Source organism: Galeopterus variegatus, unplaced genomic scaffold (assembly GCF_000696425.1).
Source record: "Galeopterus variegatus unplaced genomic scaffold, G_variegatus-3.0.2 Scaffold120, whole genome shotgun sequence".
Taxonomy (NCBI): Eukaryota; Metazoa; Chordata; class Mammalia; order Dermoptera; family Cynocephalidae; genus Galeopterus; species Galeopterus variegatus.
In genome coordinates this window covers 138980-161334 of record NW_007726231.1, presented here as the reverse complement: position 1 = coordinate 161334, position 22355 = coordinate 138980, and the positions used below count along the sequence as shown (strand labels likewise).

The 22355-nt window shown below is 39.0% G+C and overlaps 1 protein-coding gene across 9 annotated transcripts in view; it reads left to right on the top strand.

Moving 5' to 3' along the window:
- CADPS2 (Ca++-dependent secretion activator 2) overlaps nt 1-13676 on the top strand; it is a 506787-nt gene extending 493111 nt beyond the window's left edge. For all 9 annotated transcript variants that reach the window (XM_008587894.1, XM_008587876.1, XM_008587886.1 and 6 more), the window contains 2 exons: nt 6944-7048; nt 12727-13676. In XM_008587894.1, coding sequence (XP_008586116.1) covers nt 6944-7048; nt 12727-12894 — 273 coding nt within the window. In that variant the 3' untranslated portion in view covers nt 12895-13676. The remainder of the gene's footprint in view (nt 1-6943; nt 7049-12726) is intronic.
- Nucleotides 13677-22355: the final 8679 nt, after the last annotated feature.

The window sequence follows — 22355 nt, the reverse complement described above, 5'->3', positions numbered from 1 at the left end:
AAAAAAAAAAAAAAAAAAAAAAAAAAAAAAAAAAAAAAAAAAAAAGCTAATTCTCAGGACTAGCTTTTATCTTGAAACTAATTTGTTCCATTTAATAGCAGTTTCAAGAGTCTAATATATTTTTTCTAGAGCCTACATTATTGATTTAAAATACAATATTGACCAGTATTTAACATACAGTATTCAAAATGAGTCATTCAGCCAGATGAAAAGACCAGAGTGCCCAAAACTGAATCATTCTTAGACAGTGTCTGTGCCCCACACTGGTAACTACACCATTATGAATTGACCACTGAGTTCAGCCAAACCATTAATTAGTCATTTCACTCAAAAGATTAGCCAAAGCAGTATGCATCCCTTTGTCTGTCACTAAGTAGGGGAGGGAGGGAACAACTGATGAACTGAAATTTTCACTTTGTAATCACTAATCTTTTTAGCACCAGGAAAAGAGCTACAGAATAAACTTAAAGAGGCACTTGCTTACTTGATGATAAATAATACAGAACAGTATTGATATTAATACATTCGTGTAGTGCAGAGAAAGACAGGCTAGTTTAATCTTATTTTCAGGACAGTTTAGAAAAAAGGAAGTTTGAATTAATGAAGTAATAGAGAACTGAAAAGAGATCATCATGCTTCTCCCAATCTAATGGAAATTATGTAACTTATTCTGTTATGTAACTAAAAGGATCTAATTCATCTGGAAATATCTCAGTTACTATATCCATGCATTAAAAAAATGTATTGAACTCCAGAGATAGGGAAGTTTCTTTCAGCATTCAACAAGCATTTATGAGGCACCTGCCATATGCCAACCCTTCCATGTTTGTACGTTTTATACTTTTTCTTTAGCAGACATCATAATGCTCATAATTTACAAACTTTCTGATGAAGTTCAAAAATGAAAATCACTTTGAATGTTCATTCAACACAGAAGAAAAAGACATGAATCAAATGCTTCTCCGTTCTGTTTTAAAAAAAAAAAAAAGATAAAGCCACATACAGAGAGTTCCCCAATGGAACAACCAGGGATCTTTTTTCCACATTGCATTGTTTTGCTACAGTGAAAAAAAAATATTTTCCAGTGTTCTTAAACATTAGGATGTGTGGAATCTTATTCACTCCTCATGTCATGTTATCCTTTCATTTTTGTAATATGTAGTTCATTAAGAGGCCAAGATGAATAAGTTAAAAACAAAATAACAGACGCTAAAAAGTTCTATAACTCTAGACTTCTAAACTTGCATTCTTCTTTATTCTGAAAAAGTAAAGCTGTATTGAAGCAGCATATTAAAACAAAAAGAATGACAATGTGGCTTTTTCTTTAAGTTCATTTTTATAAGAATCACAAGCTCTTCATGCCCTTTCCTCTAAACTCACAGTATTTCTATAGAACAGGAGATTCTCATTATTTTAAAGCTAGATTCATATAATCTGTCCCTCTTATTACAGATGAGGAAACTGAGGCACAGAGAAGACAAGTGGCAGTTTCAGTTGAGCAAATAGCAGCATGAGAGGGGCCAGCACTCCCCACCCTCCCAGGTTCTGCATTTATGTTCTTCTCTGGTGTGTTGACAGCAGCCCTGAGCTCCATGTCCAGACACAAATCTCTACACCCCCTACCCCCATGAATGTCTCTAGGTCTGGCTAGGAATGTTGATCCGGTGTAGGTTGGGTTGAACACTTCCTGTATTTTTAACCATAATAATCTGGTTTCAGTTTTCCTTAAATATAGCCCTTAATCCTATTCTAAGCCAACAAAAAATTCACACTTAAAACTTTCAAAATGCTTGTGCTTTTAGGGTCTGCTTTGTGGAACTGGGTATGATAGTTTCAGGGGGATTCCTTGAATAGAGGTGAAAACGTTGACATTATTGTATCAAATTTACTGTTAATATAAAATTTGCATTTTAGCATTTAGAAATGGCAAGTGAGTAAAATAGAGCCACAAATTTAGTTATATTAGATAGGTGTACTGTTGACAAAAGGAAAACTCAATGTATAATAAAGCATTTATATTTACTTTTTAATATACTGGTGAAACTGTAGGTCATTAATGTTTCTAAATATTTTGTTTTATAAAGCTACTAAAATGATCTTAAAGGATGGCTTATTGTATATTTATCAGATTTATCAAAACCTTCAGCATTTTTAAAACATTGTTCTTTTATTTCAATTCATTTTTACATTTGAAAGGTACATATTTTCTAAAGCGAGATTTTCTAAGTGTCATTTCATTTCAGCACAGTGACTTAACTCTTGTAAGACAGTTTTTCTTGAAATAAATGAAGAAATACATACTGCAGAAATTTAGCAGTTCCATGTGTTAGTGCATTAAAAAGTGTTGGTTCTTTTTCTTTTCTTTCTTTCATTTTACTTTTCTTCACCTATTGAAACAAGCATAGCTAGAGAAGAATGAAAATGTATCAACTAGTACCAATTCGTAATCAATAGAAAGCTAAACACTTAAGCAGTAAATATATCACAGATTTGTGCCCTAGCAAAGCAGCTATTTTTACCTTGCCACCATCATCAGAAGCCTCATTCTGACAGAAATCATTTGCTTGAAGCAGCCGTAATATACAAACCCTATGTGGTCTTGTGATTCAGATTTAGGAATATCAGCCTCAGAGGGTCTAAAGGCATTGTGCATTAGTATGTATTGAGACCTCATTCCAGGTGGCAAGCAGCTGGACTTTTTAAAAATAAAACTTCCAAAATAAAAGTAAAGTGCTTGTTTCCAGGTGATAAGTGTTATATTTAATTGAATCATCCTCAGAATGTTATAAATTAGTCAAAAAGGGGAGTTGTGCATATTTAATATATTTGTTTTGTATTTCCACTAGTGAACAGAATAATGAAATTCCTTAACTACTTCTCTTTAACTTGCATGAAGAAAGCACGGTATGTTGCTAAATCTCTTTTCAGCAGCTCTGCGGAGAAACAACTTTAATCCTTGTTAGAAAATTGCCGAGTCTGGGACTGACAAAGAGCTCATGCTTGTTCTATTGTTAGTGCTCCCCGGCCCCAAGAGCAGAGCCCTTTACAGCTGCATGGAGCCTGCCCGGCTCAGCTGCACTATTTAGGAGAGGAGGTTTGTCAATTTCTATTGACAATGGAGAGAGTTTTTCAGGGCCTGTAGCAGTGCTGACACAGTTGGGGATCAATGCCAGCCATTCAGACTGCACCCTCTTTCATTGCTTTGGTTTGTTAATTCAAGACTAAAGGTCCACTGAGGGGGTTCAGGGTGTTTAAGAAAGCTGATGAACTGTTTAAGAAAGCTGATGAACTGCAAGCGTTTATAGCCCTGGTGTGGCAATTTCCATAGTCAGTGGCAACTCCTGGCACTGAGGGAGCTGTGTCCTTGTTGACCCTCTTGTTATTAAAAATGCACAAGTGCTGCGCTTCTCAATATTTCAACACTCTTTCATTGTCAATACCACCTTCTGAGCCCTTCAGCTTGTTGCTTGCTCTAAAGATCTTCTTAGATTGGGTTTGAAAACTTCACCTTAAACACTAGATTAGACTGATGTTCTGTTTTCCGTGCTCCTGTTGATTTGTTGAACCTTCCCAGGGCTGGAAAGCAAGTAGCAGCTTGATGGGGAGACGGGCTGCTAATATGATTTACCAGTCTACAGTCATGCACAATAAGTGTGAATAAATACAGGGGTCTCACAGAGTCAACCCCAGCCTTTCCTTTTCTTTTATTTTTGCTTTAAACGAGATATCTCAAAAAAATGAAGTGAGTAACACATGCCCTTACAGGAGTTGAATGAGCCACAAAAAGAAAAAGGAAAAAAAAAACACCATATATTTTGTTAAAGTGGTAGGCTGCTGTCATGGATTGATGTAGAAAAAAAAATTGTAAAAAATACACTTACTGCTTTATTCCTGTGTAGACCAAAGCAAAGAATAAAGCGGTCCTGCCCTACCCATGACATCGGTGCAGGCTGCAGCTCCCCTTCCTTGTCATCCCCTGAAGGGAAAAGTGAATAGTCAACCAAGTCGTTTTGTAAAATTAACTTTGCCGAAATGAAAAGATATTTGCTAATATTTGGATTTTATTGCGCATTCGCTCTTTTCAATTTTTTTCTTTGTTTTTTAGAGGATGGGTTGGTTTAGTTTGGTAGGGAGAACAGGGAAAGAACCTAACCTACCTTTCACTTTTCTCTCAAGATGAAAAAATGGGACCTACCATATTCAGCACTTAAAAGAAAGACATACTAATTCCCGCACCAGAAATAGGGAAGTGCCAGAGGTTTATGCTTAGTGGCTTTGTTGGAGTGTGTGTGTGTGTGTGTGTGTGTGTGTGTGTGTGTGTGTGTGTGTGTGTGTGTGTGTGCTTGTGTGAGTTTGAGTTTCACCATATATGAGAAAGAAGCAGTCGTAGTGTTTTTTTGTTTTTGTTGTTAGCCTATTCTTAGTGGTAGCATGTACTCTGAGCTAAACTACTGCTTTCCCTTAAACATTTGCTTAATTTAGCTGAAATTCCTCTTCAGAATGCTTTGGCCTAGGAACCAAAAATATACATTCTTATCTGCTAGGATAATTTTTCTCATAGACTTTCCTTATGGAACTATTTGTTTGCCTCAAAGTAAGATGATGCTAAAGTAGCTTAAACATTTTGCTTAACGATAGTTCTCTTTTTCTCTGTCTTTATAGTTAACTTTAGATCATTTTATTCCCAAATTCTTTTTCTCTAAAATTAAAATTTTGGCATCGAGTTTAAAGAAATTATCATATAAATAATTTCTGTGTTACATTAAATGTCCTTTCAATTATCGCTTAATTGTAAATACCATTTATATATAATGGGAGAATGAAGTTAAATTAGTTTTAAATTATGTAAGGATTTTTTAAAACACTTAAAGATGCATTTGGAGTAATTCTAAGAAAGTATTTTCATTTCCCTCAATTTTATACAGCTTATCATGTGTATAGTAACTGTGTAGTCTGACAGATTAAATAGTAAGTTGTGGTAGACTTTTATGATATATAATATTTTATCTCCCCCAACAAAAAAGAAGAACTTACTGTCCCTGCAGAAGGACTATAATTTTTAAGAGACATCCATTATGACAACATTTTAGCTTTCAAATGATCTGGAGAAAGGTGTGGGAGTGAGAGTCTTAATTCAGTATATTAATATTCCATATCAACAATACCTGTGTTTACCTGTATTAAAATGGAACTGAAGAAACTGAGGTTCTAAATTATTAAAATCATATACTTCCTCATTTCAAATAACGTCAGAAATTAAAGTGAGCACCTATAAAAGATTTTGAGATTTAATATGTCAACTGAAGAACTGAATTTACTAGAAGTTTGTTTTTTAAGAATTTGGGAGGGTAAATGTCTTATTTTATAAAATTTATATCTGGCATTTTTTATGTGTTCTGAAAATTCAGAAAGTAATCAATAGAAAGGAGCAAAATTAGGCACAGAATAACATATTTGTAAAAATCATGGTCTATCCCATATTTTAGAAATGAAATTTTTGTTCACCTATTTGATAATATTTAGTAAATTATTTATTTTAATTAGCTTCTCTCATTTTGTACATGTATGTCCAGTATATTAACAATAGAAATAAATGTGATGAAATGTGAAATTAACTTGCTTTTAATTTACACTTAAAACTATTTCTTATTGTACTAAATTTTATTAGAAGAATTATAATAAATACAAATAATATTAACCTTCTTAGAATTATAACAAATACAAATAATAATAATAATATAATAAATACAAATCCAGCATTTTAGATGTATCACTTAAGATTTCTCCTAGATGTTGAATTTACTGTTTCATTATGTGGGGGAAAATTTTTTTAAAGATTTTTTTTTTGCTGTGTTTGAATACCCAAGAACATGTGCACACACATGTGTTCTGTACTGTCACTGTATTTGTGTATAAAAGCAAGGCACAAAATCTCTTCTCTTTGAAAAACTCTTTTGTCGTTTCCTAAGTGTTCAATGGACGTTGGTATTTCTCACTGTTATCTGAATGAGTAGCATTATTCTTAAAGTATTACCCAAACCTAGCTCTGGCGTATAATCACTGAATCCTTTAAAATGTCACCACTAATGGCAGATCGCCTTTTTCTGAAAATGGAACAAAATTTCTTCTTTTACTGTACTCACAGACATTATATAGGAGGAGGAAATTACATTAGAGAAGAATTTCAGTTTTTCCCTCAAGATAGTTCTTATAAACAGAGAAAAATTATGAACTCTTGCAAAATGAAACAGATCCATAATTTGGTCAACTGACATCTGTTCTGTAATTCTTATAAGATGTAAGAATTCCATCTTGATAGTGTTCTTCCCAAGATCTTAATAAATCTTTATTTTAGGTGAATTTAAAACATCTTAGCAGATTATTAACAAGCAGTAGTAGATAAAGGTATGATTGAGAATTGCTGTTTATTAGTAAGCTGTGGATACGTTTTGCCATCACTCCTTTAAAATGTTATTTCTAGATATTGACTACATGCCTTATGGCAGAAAACATCTATTCTTTGATTTTTACATAACATGTGGGCTAATAAGAAATTTTCCTTTGAAAATAATTTAGCTTTTTTCCTGCTGCTTGGCCATCCATTCAGTCTCATAACATGTATTTAGTACCCATTGTTACCTACAAATTACAAAGCAGGCCACTAGGCTGCAAAGTGCAAAAACACTGTTTCCCATGAATATGTTACAGCTGAAAGACCATAATGTTAATTCATGTTAAGAACAGCCTAGGTCAACTTAGCAGTTTTTCTAGCAAAACATACAATTCTGTTAACAGGAAATTATAGCATTATTGACTTCAAGTGCTGATCTGTGGTCATTTCAGAGTGTTTCATTACCCCCTCATTACCGAATCTGTTAAATGAATACTGCAGAGGTTGTTTTCTTTTTTGTCCTCCTCCCCTCTGCCCCATCCTTCTTTCCAGCAATGGTACAGCAGTTCCATGAAAGTCATTTGCGTGTGGCTGGCTGATAGATTAGACCTCCAGCTTCATATTTACCAACTGAAGACGCTCATCAAGATTGTGAAGGTAAACAAAATGTGTTTAGATGTGAAGTGCCCAACAAGCTATAAGGAATCATGGCAAGATATTGACATACATGAAAATCATATTTACTATAACTGAGTGAATGTAAGTACTTAAAAAGCATCACTTATTAGCAGTAATGTGCTACGATTTACTTCCATTTTTACTTAGATTACTAAATACACATAAATTTATCTTTTTTGCACTAATAAATAAAAAGTAGTTGTTAGCAAGTTATCACATTTTAAGATAAAGTACATAAAGCCTGTAAGCACACTTACCTGAATGTACAAGGGTACTTCAAAAAGTTCATGGAAAGATTTGTATTATCTTTTAGTTTTTCACAAACTTTTTGAAGTACCCTTGTAGTAAGTCCACTATAATTTTGCGTAAATTTTCTTAAGAATAAAAATGTTTTCTCATAACATTTGCTTCAAATTTATTAGGATCACATATCATTATGAGGACTTTTGAACTGTATTTGCCAATAGATTAAGGAGAGTCTCGGTTATTTTGTTATATCCTTGTATGAATGTCATTCATTGTTACTGCCTAAATTCTTTTAGAAGCATGCCCCTTCTTTTATGTAAAAGATGATCAGTTTGAGCAATGGGGACCATCCAAAACTACTAACACAGATGTTATGTAAGTTCAATAAGGACATTTTGATGTTTGCTGTTCAAGAGAAAAGTTAATAACCTACATATTATATTTAGTAAGAAGGGACTTGTTTCACACACTGGAAATTCTAGTGAAAGCACAAAATTCATCCCATGTTTAAACTTTTCTTAAAATTGAGACAGAAATTCCACCTTATAGCTGAAAACATAACTCTGTGCTATTGAGAATCAACTGTTCTTTTAAACAGAAGACCTTCACTTCCATTTTAGTACTGTTTATTAATGGTAATAAATATGTGTGTGTCCATACACATAAGGTATATATGTGCATGTATATGCATTTATGTGTATACACATGCATGTACACAGTAGTTCTCAAAGTGTCACTTCTGACCTGGCATTATCAGTATCACCCGGGAATTTGTTAAAATTGCAAATTCTTTGGCCCCACCCCAGACCTACTGAATCAGAAACTCTGAGGGTGAGACCCCACAGTCTATATATTTACAAGTCTTCCAGATGATTCTAATACATGCTAAAGTTTGCAAAGAACCACTGTGTTACATCATTAAAAGATGTTCCTATCCACATGAAAATATTTTTCATCATTCTCTTGGTTCCTGCCATCTAATTAGAATACAAATTCTTTTGTGCTGTAGACATACTGTTATCACAAGTAAGAAAGACCCACAAATAGGGAAGTTCTGTTCCAGAGTCAGAAATTCGCAAATCTACTGGAACGCAGAACTAGACCTATAATGTCACAGTAATTGTAATCATGATTAGTCATAAATAAGTAAAATTCTTGCAACTCACAAAATTTTAGTACTATAGCTACACATTACATTTCAATGGACAAAATATCTTTGATCCAGAACACTGCTTACAAGGTGTTATTTATTTTACAAAGAAACTAAAAGCACACTATGATATGTTCATATTTGGCTTAGTTCTCCATTGTTTCTTTGTTTCCATAAATGTTACTTGAGGAGCTTTCCAATGAAGTTCGTTTTTCATAAAAGAAAGTCAAGATAATGTGTTTACCTTCTAAATACAGGTAATGTTAAGATTGCTGTCTGTACTGTGATTAGTATTAGGATTAGCTGGTTATCCTAAGTATCAGCCGTATTTCCAAGCTAACGTCTACTGTGTCCAAGATGTCAGAAGTTACAAATTCAGCCAAATATTAGGACTGATAGATTGTTAAGCTTTTTACTTTGTTTTTAGCATAAAAATCTCCATTTTTTATTAGCCTGTCATTTGTTTCTTTAAAAGTTATTTCTTTTCTTGTATTTACATGTGTCTTTACAGTTAAAGGTCAAGCACCAGTGAAAAATTTTTCAGCTTCATTGAGGTATAATTGACAAATAAAATTATATATATATATATATATATATATTCAAGATGTTCAATGTGATATAGTGAAGTATTATATATTTGAGATTTGCTATGAGAGTAGTTCTTAAGTATTCTCACCAGTGAATATTTTAGCAGAAAATAACTATTAATAATTCCATGAATTATATGTGGCATTTCCATTGTACTCTAAGTCAATTAGTTTATCTTACTTTAATATATTCTTTATTATGGCTATCAATAGTTAAGACTAGGGGCTGACCCAGTAGCTCACCTGTTAGGGCATAGCGCTGATGACACCAAGATAAAGCATTTGAATCCCCTCACCAGCCAACTGCCCAGGAAGAAAAAAAAAAGTTAAGACTGATAGTCATAAAATTAAATTTCATTAATATGTTTAATTTTCCATGTTTTGCTTTTCACAAACAAGTCCTCACGCTCAGCCAATGATTTCTTCGGATGATATATTCGATCAAGTCATAGGGCTCTATTTAATAATTAAAAACGATTATTTTCACAGTGAAAATCAAGGTTAATTAATAACTTAATGTACTAATTTTTTTTCCTACTTTGAATTTTACATTTTGAATTTGAATGTAAAATTAAAAGTAGGAAAAAAAATTCAGACTTTAATCAACTTCATACATAGATTCATCATTCTTCAGAATCTGTGTGGTTTTGTTCATAATGATCATTTTCCAGTGAATTTCAGAAGCTATTAAATAACGCATGTATAGAATTGTGGAGGTCCGTAATTAGGCTTTCTTTCCATTCAGATCACTTAGACTTGGACTACATATTACAGCAGAGTTGTACATTCTACCCAGGATCCATACTACCCAACTCTAGCCGTCTAGTCCTCACTACTAACAGGCACTGTCGTTCTGTGCACATGGAGACCCAGACACCATAAAAATTTGTATGATAGCCAATGTTGCCCTACAAAGACACTTATACACTAAGTGGTTCATTCATGTTGCTCACTAAGAAAAAACAAATTCTGGTAAGATTTCCATGAAAAATTAAGAACTGTAAAATTATTTGTGAAGTTTTAACATCCGAATGACTTATTTGGGAAGGGGAAAAGTAGAATCCTCAAGTAATAAAATGGCTGATGGATTTGCGTTCTCCCTAGTGGCCAAATAACATTTAAAAGCAGCTAACATAAATCAGCTGCCTCATTTGCTAGGAGAAAAGAAGGCAAGTGAGCAGCGCTCTGTGGCAGGGACTTGTCTTAAATAAGAGTCAACCAAACCTTTATGACAGCCATAGGGGATGTACATGTGTTGATAACATTGTATGAATTCTAAAAAGAGAGAAAGATTGCAAGGATATCTCCCTTGAAGCCCACCTAACTTGCTTTTGCTGGCTAAAAGAATAAGGAAGAGGTCTTAATTGTATATAAATAAGAAAACCTTCAGGACTTCAAATCCACAATTTGGATCTGTCCTGGCCAACTTATTGAAAATTAAGCTAAGTTAATAAATGTCCATAACGTTTGTGTGTAAAACAAAAGAAAAGAAAAGAAAATTAAGGGAAGTATAAGGAAAGTCATTCCAATAAAATAAGAAAATCCAACTCGCAAACTAACTATATAATTGTTAGTGGGACAGTAATACTTTATATCAGATGTATCATCTGTAGGTGATTATTTTGCAGGCTTGATATATTTTTAATATAACTAGAAGAGAGCTACAGCTTTGAATTCAAATCTTTATGGTAATAATGCCATGTATATTAGTTAACAGATTCTCTAGACAAAATTTAGAGTTACTTTACCTGTTCTGATGTGAACTACCCTGAGTTTTGGTGAAAGAGAGTACCACCTTAGTCACAACAACTTATGACTTAGAACTTATGACTTAGAATGACTTTGTCACAATAAGCTTTTTCAGCTTAGAAAGAGAATATAAGGATGGTGGATTGTATGTGTCCTGAAATAAACTCTTATAATTTGAATAAAATAGGTTTGATCATTTAAGGAGAAAAGAAATACTCTCTGAATCTAAACTTTACTTTCTGTTCCAACACTGACCTCAGATACTTTGCAGCATTCCTCAGAGTTCAGTTTATTTTGGACATAAAATGGACTTTTCAAATATGAATTTTATTTATATCAGGAGATTATCAAGTGAGAAAAATATATATTATTCATTCTCCATCCTTACTATTGACATATCACTTCTGAGACTTGGAACGATACCATTGGGCATGAGTCAGGTGGAAGAAAACAGGAAGATAAAATGTGAAAATCCCAGTGGTCCCACTACATTGTAATGATCCTACTTTCCTGTAGGCTGTAAGTAGAGGCCAGGTTTGTACATACAGGAGACTAGGATGCTGTCTATCAGCACTTGATAACTCATGTGAATAAGTACCTTCAGCTTAAATGTTAGAATGTTATGAACATTCAAATGTTATGAACACTTTACTATGTTTGGTGAAACTAAGCATCTCATAATATTAACTTCCAGCTATTGGAGTTATGCTGTGAGCCATGAAGTATACTATTCCTCCTTCTTATTTGACTTTTTTCATCTATTAAGTGCAAACAACAACAACAAAAAAAAAAGTGGCTACCAGGAATCACTTAGAACAGAACAGTGCATATTGATACATACTGATACTTTGGGCTAGTCTATTGAAATCTGACTGCTTAATATTCTAAATCTAACATAGGACAGTAGAGGAATCAGGAAAGATATTTAGCATTGAAAATAGCCTTAGACGTACCTTCACAGAATGGGATATCTTCATTTGTTCTTTGTTTCCCCGTTTAACTAACTCTGGACTTTTTCTCCAACTTTAAAAATCAATAACAGTAAAATACAAGTCCGGTTTAGTCATGGAACATCATTTGTGAAGAAAATCACACTATAAAAAGTGAACTTAAGAGAAGCTTTATAGATTATATATTTTAAGTGCCACAGAAGTGTTTTGTTGAGGTTAAAACTTATTATAAAAATAAGAACATGGTATTTATTCTATTTTTAATATCAAATACACCAAATTATAATTTGTTATTTCACAAAAAAAACGTAAATACTTGTTTTATTATCCCATCTATGGAAATTTCAGTCCAGAATTTGGCACTTCCCATTCCAAGGGAATTTCAAAAGGAAAAGGTAAATGTCATAGAGACTTTAAGGTGTACACAAATTTTTACCCAGTGGTCCATGTAAATAAATTTTATAATTAGCAGATGCTGAAAATGTGAACTTCTTTTACTGATAATAGGATTAATCCTCTTCCTCCACACATTTGTCCCCCCAAACTAATGTATTTTCACAAAAAGAAATGTAGTTTTCAGTATTAAAGGAAAGACTACTCCACTGAAAAACTAAGAAATCTTTCTTATTAAAAATGCACATAAGTACATAGTTTCTATTTGTTACAGTTTTTTCAAATAATAAATTTTGTGCAATTAGTAATGTTTTGGAGGAAGGCTAATTTGTCATCTGATAGTCACAACACTTTGATGTATTCATAGTGATTGTAGTTTGAATAGCACTATCCAAAGTCTCTCATCCAATTTTTTTCCCCAGAAATACACCAACAAGATGATTGACATGGGCAACCACAATCAGAATTCATTAGTAGATTGTCCAAGATCATTTTTGAAAGGACGACTGAACTCAGGAACCTACATATATAAGTATACATATAATCTAAGTTATCTAAGCAACTTGTCTTTTCTTTCTCCAGAAAACATATAGGGACTTCCGACTGCAGGGTGTGTTGGAAGCAACGCTGAACAGTAAGACATACGATACTCTGCACAGACGTTTAACAGTAGAGGAGGCCACAGCCTCCGTTTCAGAAGGAGGACTTCAGGGCATTACTATGAAAGACAGTGATGAAGAGGAAGGCTGAGAACACAGCTCTGGAGAAGGAAGGAGGACTTTGACATTGTTTTTTTGTACCCTGTCCTTGTAATTACATTTATTGTTTTGACCAAATAAATATGCTTGTATTTCTTTAAAAAGTAAACGAGTGAAAGGGGGAAATGCCAAGTATTTTCTTTTTAAGAAGATCATCCTCTTTTATTTAGCTTAACCTAAGTGAGCTTTGGCTCTGTTTGTGATTGGAACATGGGCTTTTTTTTTTTTTTTAAAGCAGATTTAACCTTTTATTCTGTAATTACATCAAAGTAATGTCCTGTGTGCCAAGTGAGATATGTATTTCTCATACTGTAATATTGTGAGAAGAAGCCACTTCTGATCACTGCGCCAACTCTATCGTACTCTCGTTAAAATGGTGTGTACCTTATGGTTTATAATTTGTGTGCAAGGTTTGTTTTGTAGTTAATTTGCCATTGTTGTGATGTGTATAAATCTTTAACCTTGGTTCTTAGTATTCTGAATTGATCTGCAGGTGTATTCCTGGGCTTAAAGGACTTCCAAACCCAAATATAGGCTAGATTATCCAATGAGCTCATGTCTTGTTCCATTCTGAGTATTCCTTCTTTCAACCGTAAAAAATCCTAAGGTGTGGGGTAGTAAGCGTGCCTCCATCACTGTACCTTATTCTCCCACTTCTAAGTGTAACCGCTTGCAGGCAATAAAAACCCATTTGGTCAAAACCACTTCTGTATTTATTAGACTTGTATAGAATAAATGCAGTAAAAGAGGTTTGCAGTATTTCAAGCATCCCAACTATCTGGCTCTGCGTTTTTGTTTCTTGTTTCTTAATTAATTTTGTTTCATTTGGTTTTGTTTTCAATCAACTGAGTAAAAGATATTAACACTGTGTTTTATATCTAGTAGGCACACACATTTGTTAAAAGATTACCATAGCAAAAAACAATGTTCACTATATACTCATATATTGTATATGATTAGTTGATGTTACCGATTAATGTTAACTTCTAATTATTAATATTAATAATGCTAGTAATGTTAACTAGCAATTGACATTATTAGTTAGCAGTTATTTTCTCAAAATATTTTCTTTCTAGGGTTTTGAAAGATAATAGTATTATTCTTGGTAATTTCTCTATGAATTTTTATTTTTGTGATTTTTCCTAAAGTATACTGACATATTGTGCTACTGCATTCATTCAAGTCAGTTAATGCAAAACGAGTGAAGGTATTTCTGAATTTATGAAAACTTATGTTCTGACACTATAGAAGTGAAATAATTTGAGCCTCCAAATTTGTTCTCGCATGGTGTTATAAATGGTAACTAGGTACCCACATTAGCCCACAAAAATCTTTTTAATCCACAGTTATTAGATAGCATTGTTTTGGATCAATTTCTTGGTACTAGGGGTAAGATAAAAAGAAAAACAAAAGAAGGAGATATCTTCCCCTTCCCTGGATTAGAGACTAACTCTTTTGAAAGGCAGTTTGCCTTGGAATGCTCTCCCTTTCTTCTCCATCATAACACCTGGTATCCTTTTCTTCAAGCCCTCAAGTGTCCGGTTATGCTAGCCTAAACTCCCCAAGGACACCCACGCCCACCCCCAGCTTGCTCCGTCACAGCTCAAAGAGCTCTATACTTGGAAATTACCCACTCTTCTTTCCCTTGATTTAGTTCATTTAAATAAAATGTCCATGTCCTTGATACAGCTCATCTCAACGTAATTGACCCATTTTGTCCTAAGGTGTGAGTAACTGATAACACTCCCCACCCTTAACCCTACTGGAACTCTTGTCTTAAAAAAAAAAAAAAAAAAAAAAAAAGTATTTACTCAAATGTCTAGCTGATAGAATTTCAGAAATAGAGGGAGAACACAGGTGGTTAACGGGAAGGCATTTGGGGCCAGGAGGGTCTTCCTGCTGGCCTGGCCTGTTTAACCCGCCTATTGGCCCCTTTGCTGGTCTGCCTCTGGGAGTTTTTCTCCAGATTTTGATGTTCCTTGCTCCTTCCTTTCTGCACCGAGGAGATTTCCGAATGCTCCATTTCCTATCCTTCACCCGAGTGGCTTCCACAGCGAGGATAACAACAGTCAAAAGCTGGTAGTGCAAATTGCTCACATATTTATGAGGACTACCTGGACTAACCTTTGAGCCACAAAATTGTTTTAAAAAAAAAAAAAAAAAAAAAAAAAGTATTTACTCAAATGTCTAGCTGATAGAATTTCAGAAATAGAGGGAGAACACAGGTGGTTAACGGGAAGGCATTTGGGGCCAGGAGGGTCTTCCTGCTGGCCTGGCCTGTTTAACCCGCCTATTGGCCCCTTTGCTGGTCTGCCTCTGGGAGTTTTTCTCCAGATTTTGATGTTCCTTGCTCCTTCCTTTCTGCACCGAGGAGATTTCCGAATGCTCCATTTCCTATCCTTCACCCGAGTGGCTTCCACAGCGAGGATAACAACAGTCAAAAGCTGGTAGTGCAAATTGCTCACATATTTATGAGGACTACCTGGACTAACCTTTGAGCCACAAAAAGATATGTGAAGAAAAATCTATAAATTAACTCTGAAAGAGAATGGAAAATGTTTTTGAGGGGTTTGCCCAGAAATTTTCTTCAACCTAACTCCAAATTTGCTTGAAATGACTTAATTGTTCACTGGTGTAACTGTTAGGATGGACGCCCAAACATCTGTCTATTAAAGGAAGCCAAGTTTTATGTGGTGTTATTCTTTTAAAAGTATTCTTAAAAAAGAAAAAGAAAAAAAGAATTTAGTTGAAAACCAACAAGTCTTGCAGAATTTTTGAATTGAGAAACATTTTTAGCTCAAAAGAAATAGCTCTACCCTCCTAAATGGTTTTAGGGAAGGGCAAAAAAGTACATTCCTTGAACAGTTTAGTGAGTGTTGCAGGAGAAAATAACGAATACCATCTAATATCCAACCAGAACGGGTTTGTTAAACAACACATCTAAAAGGAAAGTTTCTTCGAACATTTGGAGAAAAAAATGATAATGCCTTTTCCCGGAAAGAGAAAGAACCACACAGAGCTTCATGGAAACCTCTTGGCTCCAGCTGTGGGTTGTTCTTGCATTCACAGACTTTTCCACTTGAATTCCCTTTAGTCCTTGCTCATTGTCCCTCGCTCAGGAGAAGGGATTTCCTGCTACTTTTGCCATAAACGCCCGTGCAAAGTGTCTCGGGCTCACACTGCGCCCCCCAGGGTCATAGCCATATCCTGGCGTCGCCCTCCTTCACTCCGCTGCGACCAGCGGTGAGAGGGTCCACGAGCTCCCTGAAGGTGGCTTGGGTGGGGAAAAGGTCACTTAGGCGTCGCGGCTCCGAGAGCCCCGAAACCCCTTTGCGCCGCTGCGATCTGCCTCCCGAGAGGGACGCGCCTGGCAAAAACCAGCGGGGACCCCAGGCTGGGGCCACCAGGAGAGGTGGCCGAGCACGCCGGGAGTTCACCGGCCCCGCGCCCCGGAGCGCGGACCCGGCTTCAGAGCCCCGCCCGCCCGGCACTTGGTAGAAGGACCCGAAGGGGGAGACAAGATCGAGAGCTTGGTCGCTTTTACTTCTTACTCCCCAAACAGAAAATGGACGTTTCCCGGTCCGGGTCCCTAAAGGGAGGTGACGGATCGCTGTTCCCGAGAGAGGGTCGCGCGCGGCTGGCGGCGGGGCGTCTGCACGTGGGGACAGCGGCCAAGCGGCCCCTCGCGCTCCGCGCCCCGCGGTTCCCCTCAACTCGCAGCCCCAGCCTCAGCCTTCGGCCCATCCACCCCCTTCGGTTTTGTGCGGAATTTGGAGGCCCGGTTTGTGGGCTTTCGGGAGGACAGGGTTCATCCTGTCTCTACACTGAGTCCCCCCCTCGCCCCTGCCACCACCCCCTGTCCCGCTACTGTGTAGGGAAACGAAGCGGCATTTGGGCCTCCTTCCCCCTTCAAGTCAGTCCTGCTCTGGGGAACCTTGGAGGAAGGCTCGTTTGGCCCCGGTACTTTGTTGCAGATGGAGTCGAGTCCCCAGGTCTGGGTGGCCCGGCAGTGACGAAGAAGGGTTAAGAGCAGCGACGCCCCTGAAGCGTCGCTTGGGCCACTCCCGGCGTGGGCTGGAGCTGGGAGATGAGATGGTTTGCAGCTTCCTTAAACTGCTCTGCTCCGGGACACTGAGGAAGACATCAAGGAAGCAGAGGCAGGTGCTAGCTGAGCTCAGAGCTCTGAGGCTGGGTTCCAGAAGTCACTAGAAACTGTCAACCGCCGACTCCACCCATGTGCAAATACAGGATTGTTTCCAAAGAGAAGTGGGCAGTGGAGTTTGAGCGTGTCCCACCGCGAGAACGGGAGGTGAGAGAATTCAGTCTGTTTCCCAAATGAAGACCCCTTGACTTGAAAGACTACCCAGAAATGGGTGGACCCGACAGGACCCGCCGAGAGCCTGGGTCTTGGAGTCAGAAAAGTCTGGGTTTGAACATCAACAGCCACACCTCTCACCCGCTCTGAGCACGGTGGTCTTGGACTAGTCACTTAACCTCTCTGTAAAATGGTCACTTATGAAGGAAGGTTGTTGTAAGGATTACAGACATGTAATTACCTGTGGCCGTTATTGACTATTTCTTCATATAGGGATGGATTCAAAAGAAATCGTGGGAGGCTTGCCTCTGACAACAAGCATGCCAGTCTCACCAGCCATTCTCCCTGGGGTTGGCACAGGGTTCTTTGGGATCACACTCAGCTCCACGGATCTTCAACCCCGCCCCTGGCATGCCTGTGAACTGGCAAGAATTGTCCAGTTCCCAGGTTATATAGGGCCAGCCCGGTGGGAGGAGAGGAGGGATAGGGAGGGGCAAGCCGATTCTGGTCTCCAGAGAGGAATAGCGTTGCTGACAGCAGGCCCTGGAGCTGTGGTTGTAGGGGAGGCAGCTGGAGATGTGTCACTGAGTCCTCCCAGGTATGATGTGGGTCAGGGACTCCACGAAACGGGACGGGGAAGATCCAAAAGGCAACATACCACAAGCGAGTAATCCCCGGCCTCAGCCTGTGGCCGATGGGTTGAGTTCAAGGGAATTTCAGGGATGAAATAGTGCTTATTAACATTTCCCAAAGTTTGAGGGGGCCTAGAATGACATCCTGCGTCTCAGATGAGGGATGCAACACAAGGAAGCACTTGCAAAATGCTTTGGAACCGAGAGAGAGAGGATGAGGAGGCCACAGGCCCCAAAGTGGCCCCAGCAGCGGCAGCTTAACAATAAAAGGACTGCAGGCGCTTAGGGGGACAGCCAGCATGTAGCCTCGCCCATAGTTGCTGGACTGGCAGCACTTCTATGTAGCCAGGAAAACTCAAACATCATGGAGGCCCAGGGCTGGGCCAAGGTAGCACCCCCAGGTCACAACCTAGCACCTTGGTGACACAGGAGACTCATGCCCTGCCAGTACAGGGCCTTGCACGTGGTGACCTTAGGGAGGCAGAAACTGAGCACTCCAGAAAGGGGGAGATACAGCTGGGACTCCTACATTTTTAATCTGAGGGGTGTTTCCCATTCTAGTCATTCCTTTAAAGTAGCAGGCTGCCAGCTTCCAAGTCCCAGCTCCAGGGACTCAATACTACAACGTCTTTAATCTCCCTGAGTTTGCAACTTTGTAATGTGGGTGGTTGTATTTATGCAGTTATTTGTGAAAGACAGGAAAAAATCAACAAATAAACATATTCTAGACTTGTCCCCAATCTCCGTGCACGTTATCTCCCCCTAGGATCGGTGATTCTCACATCCAAGTGGAAGTGAAGAGTTGATTTCAAGAACCATCTGACGGAGTTATGTCAGTTACTCTTCCTACAGCCCTGGCCTAGGTTTGTTTGTAGAATCCCTACACATAGATGTCATCAATATGTCCCTGTGCAAAAACTGGAAGTGATATGTCAAGTCATTTTCTTTCTTACTCTAAATAAATTCTGGCTTGCCTTTTAGCACTATCAGCATTATCTCCCTCCCCTTACCCTACAAGGAACATCTCCCTTGGGTGTAACTGAAAGCGAAAAAACTTGATTAAACGCTGAAGTTCATTCGTTAAGGTGTTTCCTTAACATGTGAGGGAAGCAAAACTAATTGTAGCTTTGGAGGAGATTTTGATAGGGAGGTAGCAAAAGTTTCAGTAAAGAGGTGTCACATAGTGAAAGGTCAGAACTCAACAGGACTGGATTCAAAACAGTGGAGAGTGAAACACTGACAGGCCAACTGGGCCAGCAGATTGTGGGAAGGTATGGCTTTTATTAGGTTTTCCTAGCCAGATGGTAATAATTTTTTAAAGCACACTTCAAAGTTGCTTTTTGAAAATTCATTGTCATTCATTCGAACTCTACAGTTTTTCGTTATACTGTGTGACTTCTAGGTGTGTTCTTTCTTAAAGTTAGAATAGTCTACAGAAAGTTGATTTATTTTAAAAATGCATAACTGCCTCTTAAGAAATAAAATCTGCTTTGATTAAACTGGGATTTTTTGAAAGCTTTATGAAGGTTAATTTCTGAATCTACAGGAAAAATGTGTTCCCTAAGGAACTCAGGACTGAATGTGGGAGAGCAGGCCCCCCTTGAAACTGTGAAAAATAATTCAGCAAATGTGGTTCCTATGTGTATTTTAAAATTTTCATGTATTTAACCTGAAATCTATTATTGAGCATAGGGGTTGTTTTTAAGTTCAGCTGCCAAAAAAAGTTTTTGAAAAGTTTATAGCTAACTTTTTAAACCAGGTGATAGCTTTTTATATGTAAAATAGTCTTATTTTAAAATCTCTTTTCAATTTCAATATCTCTCAGGAATGAAGGGGGCTTTGACGTAGTCCCATTTTACAGAAAATTCAAAGCAAAGGGGAACTGCCAATATCGGTTCCTGAACCAGGAGTCCACTAGCTGTGTGGCCTTCCTCAAGCCGAGGGACCTAAGCTAGCAGGCCAGGGCAGGGCAGGAAACCGGCATCATTTATTCTAGCGCTCTGTGTGTCCAGGACGTATTGGTTGTGACAGTACTTACGACAAACTTTCTTAGAAAGGAGAAAAAGTTGTTCTCGATTCCAACGGATAATCGAAGAATCCAGCTTAAAAATGATAGTGAGGGACAGGGAGGAGAAAGAGGAGTTATATTTTACTCTTTATAGCGGTGGCAATTGAAGGTGAGGTGGGAGCAGAATTCATTGCATACGTTTGAAAAAAGCGGACGTTTTTACTTTTTAAGTTCCCGCCTATGTGGTTTTAAATTAAAACCTCTAGAAATTAATTTAAAATACAACTGCAAACTACAGATTAGATAGAATGTGGGAGAACACAGCCCATTTTGCGCACGGATTTTGCAGGGAAAAGGGAAGCCAGAATAACAGTAAAATGCAGAAAGCATTTTAGGGGAGTGAAAGGCCTTTCCCCTTTCCGATCTCCAGTGACCACCATTCCAGCATCTAACTATGCGGGGACGGCTCCACTGCTCCACTTTCCAAGCTCAAGGACGGGAGACGCACTTGTCGGAGACAGCGCAAGACCAAAGGACACCTGCGCTGCTGCGACCCTCTGAGCTAAAATAATGGGACACTGGGATTCTACGATCCCTGCCCCTGGCTTTCCCCTTGCCCCACGTTCCACAGGGAATCATTAAGAAAACGCCGCACGTAAGGCTCCAGAATTTGAATGACTGTTGGTATCTGAGTTCAAATGCAGGAGGGTAAATCTTATTCGAAATGCAGCGACAGCAATCACGTGTATTTTGGGGATGCCACGTTGCACTTTTCCATCCTGCGTCTGAGCTGGCAAAGCGGAGCCAGGAGCCAGGTGGACAGCGGGGCCTCTCTCTCTCTTCAGTAGAGGCCGTGGGCTTCACTTATTTAGGGGAATAATTAATTGGAATTTCCTATTAATATTAAAGGATAATGACTTCGCTTTTACAATAAAACGTTGATGTCAGCCAAATAAAAGGGGAACAGATAGGTCATTTGGAAAGTGAGGGACCCCAATTATTACCTTGCCTGCCACCTTTTGTACACAGCATATGCTCTTCATTTTTTTTAAAAAAAATCTTTTGCTATTATTCAGAATCTAAATCAGCGTCATTAAAGCCAATTTCTCTTTCTCTTCCCCTTTCCTCCCTCTCTTCCTCTCAACAGTCGTGTGAAGTTCAGATATTCTCCGTCGTGAGTAAAAGCTCTGGGAATCAGCGTCATGTGCCAACGCCGGGAACATATCCAGGCCGATGGTGCGAAGATGGAGTCTGTGCTGTTGAATGATCGTTTTTGTCCTTTAGGTTTACATCTGCGCCCTGATAGTACGTAAACTTCTGAGAAGCTGTGAATCGCAGGGTCAGCAGAGGCGGTCCCCCCGCCCCGCCGCCTCCACGAGCAGCAGGAGCCGACCCCGTTCGGTCCCCGAGTGACTCCCAGCCCAGCCTGGTTCCTTCCTTCTTCTGGCTTTTTACCCCAGACCCTGTCCCTCTTCCCACCCTCTACCCAGCGACTCAGCAGAGACCAGAGGCCGCCGCGGGCCGCCCTCGTGACGTCACCGGCCGGCCCCCGAGCACCGCGGGCGCGGGGTCGCCGTCCGCCTGCTGCCGCGTCAACCCCGCCGCGGGGCGCCTCCCGCTTGGCGCTGTTTCCAGCACCCTTCTCCTCTGTGAGCCTGATGACAACTATGAGGACGGACCCCCCGGCAGAGAAATTGAAAAGAAGCTACTGAACTTGAATGAAGAGGAGACGGTGGAAAGAGAAAAAGGAAAAGAACTGACACAGTCATTCAAACCTGGAAGCGGTAGTTTAACTCGGTATTTTACACGTTAGTAAGATTCCCTAAGCGCGGGTCAAGCCTCTCCTTGAGATTTTCTCAGCGTGGATTTAGGGTCCAACTCCTGACACCTACACAGCGCGTGTAGGATCCGGTCAGGGAGGGACCTGAGAGAGGGACAGGGAGAATGGCAGGACGGCGTCCTTACCCGCCCCCACCCCCCCCCCCCCAGCCTAGGGGAGGCGGCCGGCGGGGGCCCAGGGTGTCCCGCCCTTCGGGGGCCGTGGGGGCAGCTGGCGGTGGCCGCGGGGGCTGCGTTCTGTGGGGGCCATCCTGTCCTGTTTTAGAGGACCTGGAGGGAGTGATCGAGAACTCAGGAATCGGGATGAAAAGACAAACAGGAGGCTGGGCCGGGGGAGGCAGAAGGGAACAGGCTTGAGCAGGAGAATCTAGACAGAAAGCTCTTCGCGGCCATCAGAAAACAGCTGCTGCTTCTAAGCACCGGCCAAAGTGGTTTCGAAGGGAGGATTCGCGAGGGAAAGAAGCGGGCGAAAAACACATCGCGTGGTGACGGTCGTGCTGTGTTTGAAGGAGACAATCAGGTGCCACCCCCCCCCCTTTAAAACTGGTTTAAGAACGAGTGTTCCGGGAGATTCAAAATGACAGGCAAAACTGATTTAAAAGCATGTCGTAGTTCCTCCTCGACGTGCCACACCGCCGGGCCTGTGTCCTCTCGCCTTA